Source organism: Musa acuminata, unplaced genomic scaffold (assembly GCF_036884655.1).
Source record: "Musa acuminata AAA Group cultivar baxijiao unplaced genomic scaffold, Cavendish_Baxijiao_AAA HiC_scaffold_1077, whole genome shotgun sequence".
In the NCBI taxonomy this organism is placed as follows: domain Eukaryota; kingdom Viridiplantae; phylum Streptophyta; class Magnoliopsida; order Zingiberales; family Musaceae; genus Musa; species Musa acuminata.
In genome coordinates, this window is record NW_027021291.1 from 252,727 (window position 1) to 261,553 (window position 8,827).

At 58.7% G+C, this 8,827-nt stretch overlaps 1 protein-coding gene across 1 annotated transcript; it reads left to right on the forward strand.

Moving 5' to 3' along the window:
- The first annotated feature begins 3,764 nt into the window (after positions 1-3,764).
- Positions 3,765-4,232, forward strand: LOC135666181 (leucine-rich repeat protein FLOR 1-like). Its single transcript, XM_065177752.1, has one exon. It carries the CDS (start codon positions 3,765-3,767, stop codon positions 4,230-4,232), a length of 468 nt encoding a protein of 155 aa, XP_065033824.1.
- Positions 4,233-8,827: the final 4,595 nt, after the last annotated feature.

Here is an 8,827-nt window from a genome sequence, read left to right on the forward strand (position 1 = left end):
GCTTTTTTACCAGAACTACATTGGATAGCCACTGTGGGTACTTGACCTCTTCTATAAAGCCGGCCGCTAAGAGCCGTTCTACCTCTTGGCGGACAGCTTGTTGCCTGTCCGGGGCCTGGGGTCGCGGCTTTTGTTTCACCGGGCGGGCATCAGGCGATATGTTGAGGTGATGTTGGGCTGCCTTTGGGTCCACACCTGCTGCGTCGGATGGCGACCAAGCGAAGACGTCGACGTTCTCTTGCAAGAGGCCGACGAGTTGTTCCCGCTCGTCCTGGGGTAGGTCAGTCCCGACCTTAATGGTTCGGTCCGGGCGTCCCTTTTTCAGTGACACGTCGTAGGTTGGGGCCGACGGCTCGGGATGTGGATTTGGCCATTTCATTTCTCTGGGATCGTCCAGGGGTGCTTCGGTTTTTGCCCTGTTGTGTAGGGAGACCGCCGTCAGGTAGCATCGCCTGGATTCCCGAGGGCTTCCCCAAACCTCTCCAGTTCCCGCGTGAGTCGGGAATTTCACTATCTGATGGTAAGTGGAAACCAGGGCCCTGCTTTTGTTGAGGGAAGGTCGGCCGAGGATGGCATTGTACGCTGTAGGAAGATCTACTATCAGAAAGGTCGACATCACCGTTTTAGTCTTGGGCGGTGTCCCCAGCGTCAGAGGTAGTGTGACAGATCCCAAAGGCGAAACCGAGTTGCCGGTGAACCCGGTGAGGTCCGAGCGGACGGGTTTCAAGGCTTGCTTCGTAAGTCCCAGCTTCTGGAAGGCGTCGTGGAATAGTATATCCACCGAGCTTCCTGTGTCAATCATAATCCTTCTTACCTGGGCATTGGCGATTCTGGCGGTTATTACCAGCGCGTCGTCGTGCTCTAGTCGTTCGGCGTCTTCGAGGGGAAATGCGACCTGGGGGTCAGGGGTTCCATGGGGACCCTCGTCCCTGGCCGAGCGGGCGTAGGCCTTCCTTCCAGACATGCTATCCCCTCCGGACGCTGGGCCGCCAGTGATGACGCTGATTAGGCGCTCGGCCGGACCGTCTGGGCAGGGCGGGGGGATGTTGCCTGTCTGAACATGGGGGTCGAGGCGCCCCTCCCGGCGGAGTTCGTAGATTTGCCGCGAGAACTCGCGGCATTCCTCAGTGTCATGTCCGTTTTGGCGGTGGAAGCGGCAGTACTTGGACCGGTCGGCCAGCTCTCGCGGGTTGTTCATCGGGTAAGGGGTTTTGAGCAGTCCCCTTTCCCTGATCTGGAGAAAGATTTCTGTCCGGGATGTACCCGTTGGGAGCGGGAGGGGTCTTAGCAGGGGAGGATCGGGTTGGTGGAGCTTGCGTCTGGGAGGGAGCGGTCCCTGAGCCGGCTCTGGTCTTTCCCTCTTGTGTTCCTGCCGTTTCCCCCCCGTCCAGGCTTCGACTTCCACGAACTGGTTCGCGCGCTGGAGCATCTCGGGGACCGAGGTAGGAGGTCGCTCCATGAGAGACCAGAAGAGTCGGGAGGGACGCAGGCCTGTTACGAACGCCTGCATTGACAGTGAAGGGTGAGCGTCCGGGAGTTCCCGGATCCTTGTAGCAAAGCGATTTACGTAAAGGGAGAGGGGCTCATCCTCCTTCTGGCTAAGCCCGAGGAGGAACGCCATGGAAGGCTTCGGGCGAGCGCAAGCTATGAAGTGGAGCTCGAAGTCCTTGGCGAGCTGGTCGAATGAGGCGATCGTCGCAGTCTTCAAGCCTCCGTACCACGCGAGGGCCGACCCTCTCAACGTGGTGGGGAATGCCCTGCTCATCAAGGCGTTAGAGGTCCCGTACAATGACATCTGTGCGCGGAAGGCCGCCGTGTGGTCGGCCGGGTCGGCAGAGCCATCATAAGTGTCCAGGGGGGGGAGTCGGAAGCCTGGGGGAATGGCGTGCTCCAGTATCTTCGGCACGAACGGCGACCCCTGATGCGGGCCTTCCGTGGGCTCTCCTGGTGGCCCGGCACGGATTTCCCTTTGCACATTGTCAAGCCGTTGGTTGACGAGACGCAACTGAGCGCGGAGGGAAACTGCAGAGTTCGAGGATAGTGCCTCTGGTTCCGAATGGCCTTTCGGGCAGATCGCCGCCTGCTCACGGGGTTGAGATAGCGGCACCCGAGGTGAAGTGGGGAGCTCTCGAGGCTGGGTGGGAGCTTGACTAGGGACCCCCTGTTGATACAACAGTTGGGGGCCCGGGGGCCGAGATGGACGGGAGACAAGGGGGACAATGGTTTGTACCATGTCGGTGAGTAGCTGGACCTGGTGAGTGAGGCCGTGGAAGGCTTCGGCCGATACGGGCGGCGGATCGCCGGTGGTTCCGTCGGGGGGCGATAGGCCCGGATCGTTGAAGATCCGCCAGTAGCGCTCCGAAGCCGTAGCGGGACGCTCTTCCCGAGGTCCTTGGAGAGGGGGGGGTTCCCCCGTAGCCTCGGTCGGGAATGATCCCCCGATCGCGAGTCTGGCACGATCGTCCTGATGATCGCTCGACATGCTGGGCCCTCCTTCTAGCGCCAAAATGTTACGGTAAGTAACTTTTTAAGCCGTGGCCTCGGGGCCGACGCGGCTCGGTTCTGGGGCTCGGAATGTCGGGGATCTCGGGCGCAGCTCCCTCGGGGTCTCCCGGTCGGGATCGGTCGTTCGGGGCGGTAGATCGGGTCGGCAGCTCCGCAGCAGCGCCAGGAAGAGGCCACCTCGTCTTCGTTCCTGCACACAGGTCGGGTCGGAAGCTCGGCCCGACCCCTCCGACGATCAAGTTAGAGGGAGATGTGGAGGGGGTTTTGGAGGACGAAATGCCTCCATACAAGTGTGGTGTGTGAGTGTGTCCTCCTCCGCTTGTCTGGAACTCCCTAGTATTTATAGATGGGCCTGGGTAAATACCTCACGTTGCGTCTGACATGCCCATTGGGGCTGTGTGGGAGGTCGGGCTGCTGCAGGGTATGGCGCGTCTCGGTTGGCGTGTTCCTTACCCTTGACCGAGCCCAGAAGGCACAGAGCCGGGCTCGTTGGCCGAGGGGTGGTGGCATTGTTGTGACGGACGGGGTCCAGTCCGGGCGTTAATGCGCCTGGGTCGGCGTCCCAGGGTTTCGTTGACCTGGGAGTGAGGCCTTGGTACAGGGTGGCTGGCATCATTCACATCATGTCGTCATTATTGCCCTCATCACTTCCTAAATGCCTGTGTGCAACGATATCTAATCAGTATCAAAGCCTTGTAGAAACAGCCAGATGATACAATGAGTTGAGGTTCCCCCAACCTGCAGTTTGCTGTGGTGAGTAGTTGACAGCCTCGTGCGCCATCACAAGTACACACCCTGGAAAGGCAGGCGAAGGCAAGTGAAGCCCATCGACTCCGACAGCTCATTAGGTGAGAAGGAAGGAGATATAAAATACTCCATTGGGACAGAGAGACGCCCCTATTCTTTCTTCTCTGGTCCCATTAAAGTCAGCAGCGTCACTTCCATCATGGGGCGTCTGAACCCAGGCAAGCTTCATGGGGCCTCACCCCAGTTTCCTTGGAGACCGTTCATGACTGCAGCAGCAGACTCCATTTCCACGCCTAATTTGCTACTGCATCTCCACATTTCTACCGACCTGAGAGCCCATTAAAGAAAGTAGAAACTGCGAGGAAATTGTCTCTTAAGAGACCCTCTGCTGCCACTTTCATGGCAGTAACGAATGCTTTTTTACTCCAGTTTGATTCACCGCCTTTTCATTGCACAAGTTCTTCGACTGGGGAGAACATCTGTCGACCCTCGTCGATTCTTTCACGTAAGAGATGGATAACATGCAGCCGCTGTGCCTCGTCTTCCTCTTCCTCTGCTCCACCCTGTTGCTGCAGTGGTCGCAGGGATCTCACCCCCACGACCGTTCGGCCCTTCTCGCCTTCAAGGCCGGCATCACCGCCGACCCCTCCGGCCTCCTCCGCTCCTGGGACTCGGCCACGGACTGTTGCTCCGCGTGGGACGGCGTGGCCTGCAACGCTGCCACTCGCCGCGTCGTCAACGTCTCCCGCCCTGGCCTCTCCTCGGGGCCCGACTTCATCTCCGACGCCTCCATTGCCGGGAGGCTCTCGCCTGCCCTCGGCGACCTCTTCTCCCTCCGGTTGCTCGATCTCAGCAACCTCAAGCAGCTCGCCGGCCCCATTCCACCCGCCCTCGGCCGCCTCTCGAACACCTCCTCCTCGACTCCAACCAACTCACCGGTTGCATCCCCTCCGCGTTCGCAAACCTCACCCGACTATTAATGCTCTATTTTACGTCTTATATAAAACATAGTTTAATCGGATTTCTTTGTGCGAAATGACTTTCGATATTTGACATTTTTTCTTGAAACCACACGCGAATAAGTGGTAAGGTTTCAAAAATCAATCTTTTAATGTACGATTTTGAACTCTTTTAAATTAAACCAAAAGAAATCGTTGTTGACATGTACATCCGTTTTACGGATGTCGTCAATGGTTTAAAAACAATTGGTAGAAGTTTTTCGGATTTTGAACTTGTAAACAAGATTTTACATTCTCTTTCTAAAAATTGGAATTCAAAAGTAACTGTGATAAAAGAAGCTAAAAATCTAAACAACTTACCATTTGAAGAACTAATTGATTCGTTAATGACATATGAAAATGGTGTACAATACATATGATGAACATGATGAACAAAACAACCTTTCAAAGAACATGAACGATTTGAGATATAGAACACAAGAAAACCACTTGAGCATAAGCTGAAGTGGTGATGAATTTGAACTTGTATAGAAATTTAAAAAGTTAATAAAACAAAAATTAAAGAATAAAAAAAACGGAATTCATCGGTTGGGTACCTACAACGGAGGCATTAGACCTCCATGGCAACCACCTCACCGGCTCTATCCCCATGGAGATCGGATTGCTGCGAAGGCTCACTATTCTTGATCTTTCAGAGAACAAGATCTCCGGCGGCATCCCCAGGTCCATAGGCAAACTCGAAACCTTGATAGTTCTTGATAGGGGTAATAATGACGACATGACGCGTCACGACGTCGGCCTCACCTGGGTGCCACTCTGTCCGAGGAGGAGGGCAATAATGCTAACTCGACATGCGCTGACGTCATCCGCTCTCAGACAACGACTTCATCGTTGCTTGACCTCGTGCGCTTGACCGAGGTAGAGGAGGACGACAACCGACCCTCGCTCATACCCTTCGACATTTCGGTTCTCCACGCAACGTCAATAGCAATGTCAGACGCTACCAGCCTGCCCCTTGCAAGCGGGCACATCAGGGAACAGTAAGCTTCCCTATAAATACCCTTACCTTCTGAATGGAAAAGGGGGACTGGAACTTCTACTTCTCCACCTAAAACCCTCTCCGCTTCCTCTAACTTGGTCGTCGGAGGGGTCGGGCCGAGCTTCCGACCCGACCTCCGTGCAGGTATGAAGACGCCCGACCTCCCGCTGGGCTCCCGGCGTGGAGCCGCCTCCATGAGGACCCGACGACACCAGCACGCGACCGCCCAGACGGTTCGTCGAAGCCCACCTCGGAGAGATCCCCTCGTCGACCGAGCCCGAACCAAGCCGCGTCGGCCCCCGAGGCCACGGCTTACAGTTGTTTACCACAACATTTTGGCGCTAGAAGGAGGGCTCGGAATGTCGGGTGATCACTCGAGCGGCTCAGACGAGCTTACGGCTGAGAGGTCGCGCCCGACCGAAGCCTCGCGGGAACGGCCCCCGCACGGAGACCATCGTGACGAACACCTCGCCATGACCTTAGGACGATATTGTCAAATAATCAACGACCCGGGCTTGTCGCCACACGGCGGCGCCCCAGCCGACTCGACGCCCGTGTCGCCCGAGGCCTTTCAAGCCCTCGTTCATCAAGTCCAAGCTCTAACGGACATGGTGCAATCCATCATCCCGTACATTGCTAAACCGTTGTGGTAAGAAGAGCCACCCGTTCAGGCTCACACGCCGCCCTTGGAGTCTCCCGGCTCGCCTCGGATCCCGTCATTACCACTCGAGGATCGAGTGATGGCAAACCCGAGCGACTGCCCGGAACCCGAGGCACTCTCTTCGGAATCTCTATGGGCCTAGTTGCGGCTCGTCAGCCAGCGACTCGACGAGCTGCAGAAAGAGGTCCATAGGTCCAGGGGAGAGGTAAGGGAGGACGTACACCAAGGGTCTCCATTCACGCCCGAGATACGGGATCTGACAGTCCCCTCGGACTTCCAGCTCCCCTCTCTAGACGCTTACGATGGCTCCGCCGACCCGGCGGACCATGTAGCTACTTTTCGCGCCCAGATGGCGCTATACGGGACATCTGATGCTCTGATGTGTAGAGTGTTTCCCACAACTCTGAGAGGGCCGGCCCACGCGTGGTACGACGGCTTGAAGACCGGAACGATCGCGTCTTTCGACCAGCTCGTCAATGACTTCGAGCTCCACTTCATGGCATATGCACGGCCGAAGCCTTCCGCGGCACTGCTCCTTGGACTCAGACAAAGGGAGGACAAGCCCCTCTTACATTTCGTGGATCGCTTTGTCACGCAAATCCGGGGTTTGTCGGACTCTCACCCCTCTCTGTTAGTGCAGGCGTACGTGATAGGCATGCGACCTTCCAGATTTCTCTGGTCCCTCGTAGAGCGACCTCCCACCACGGTGCTAGAAATGCTCCAGCGGGCTAACCGGTACATCGCAGCGGAGACCTGGGCGGCCGGGAGGAGAAGGGACGACTCCCGATCGCGGGCTCTACGAGAGAGGCCAAGCGCACACAGTGGCTACTCGATGTAGTCCTCGTGAAAGAAATCAAAGCCCTGCCTCGGTCTTTTCCGAGCGAAGGTTCAGTATCTGCCTTACCTCCACTCGACTCGCTGTTAGCCCCGGCCTAAACTCCTCCGAGCCTACACGGCTCGGCCGGAGACAACCTCGGCCTTCGCTGCGTCCCTCGGCAGCAAACTGCCGAGTCCTATCTCAGCGCGGCCTTCCCGTCTGAGATGCATCCCTCGGCCCGGGTCATACCTTTGACCCGAGCCGTGTCCCTCGGACGTAGACTGCTGAGTTCCACCTGCGCAATTTGCCCGCCTGCGTCATGCTACTCGGTCGCTCGATGCCCGAGACCTCACCAGCGTGGCCTGTCCGCCTGCATGGTGCTACTCGGTCGCTCGATGCCCAAGGCCACACCTGCGCGCCCTGCCCGCTTGTGTCGTGCTACTCGGTCGCATGATGCCCGAGACCACACCTGCGCGGTTTGCCCGCCTACGTCGTGCTCCTCGGCCGCGTAATGCCCGAGACCACTAGCGCGGCCAGCCCGCCTGCGTCGTGCTCCTCGGCTTCCTGCTCCCGAGACACACCTGCGTGGCCAGCCCGCTTGCGTGGTGCTAGTCGGTCGCTCGATGCCCAAGGCCACACCTGCGCGGCCTGCTCGCCTGCGTCGTGCTACTCGATCGGACGATGCCCGAGACCACACCTGCGCGGTTTGCCCACCTGCGCCATGCCCCTCAGCCGCGTAATGCCCGAGACCACCAGCGCGGCAAGCCAGCCCGCTTGCGTCGTGCTCCTCGGTCGCGTATTGCCCGAGACCACCAGCACGGCTAGCCAGCCCGCCTTTGTCATGCTCCTCGGCTTCCTGCTCCCAAGACACGTGCGCGGCCAGCCCGACTGCGTCGTGCTCCTCGGCTTCCTGCTCCCGAGACACACGTGCGTGGCCAGCCCGCCTGCGTCGTGCTCCTCGACTTCCTGCTCCCGAGACATACCTGCGTGGTTTACCCGCCTGCGTCGTGCTCCTCGAGCCGTATCCTTCGGCTTGAGCCATATTCCTCGACCGCAGACCGCCGAGTCCTACCTCAGCGCGGCCTTCCCGCCTGAACTGGATCCCACAGCCTGAGCCACATCCTTCGGGTTGAGCCATATCCCTCGGCCGCAGACTGCTGAGTCCTATCTCAACGCGGCCTTCCCGCCTGAGATGCATCCCTCGGCCCGGGTAATAGCTTCGACCCGAGCCGTGTCCCTCGGACGTAGACTGCCGAGTTCCACCTCAGCGCAGCCTGCCCGCCTTCACCATATCCCTTGGCCTTCACCGTGTTACTCGATCGCTCGATGCCCGAGACCTCACCAGCGTGGCCAGCCCGCCTGCGTCGTGCTCCTCGGCTTCCTGCTCCCAAGACACACGCATGCGGCCAGCCCGCCTGCGTCGTGCTCCTCGGCCTCCACTAGAAGGAGGGCCCGAATGTCGAGGGATCGGCAGATCGACTTGGACTAAGCCACAACTGAGGGGTCACACCCGATCGGGGCTCCGGGGGAGCGCGCCACGTAAGGAGAACCTCGAGATGAACACCCCGCCACGACCTCGGAACGCTTTTGGCGGTCATTTAACGACCCGAGTTTGTCGCCACCCGAGGGTCCCCCTACCGACCCATCATCGGTGTCGTCCGAGGCCTTACAGGACCTCTCCTATCAAGTCCGGGCTTTGACGGGCATGGTGCAAACCATCATCCCACTAGTCCCTCGTCCGGAGCACCCACCTGCGATCTAACCAGTGCGGCAACAAGCGCTGCCTGTCCAGGCCCACACGCTACCTCCGGAGGTCCCAACTTCGCCTCTGGACCGATCGGCCCTGCTCGGGGATCGAGCGACAACAAACCCGAGAGGTCGCCCGGAACCCGAGGCATTGTCTTCGGATTCAACGGACTCCCTGCGAGCCCAGTTACGTTTCGTTAGTCAGCGGCACGACAAAGTGCAGCAGGAGGTTCGCAGGTCAAGGGGGGAGCTCGGGGTGAACGCGCAACAGGGGTCTCCGTTCACACCCGAGATTCAAGGTCAGATAGTCCCCCCGAACTTCCAGCTCCCCTCTCTGGACGCATATGATGGCT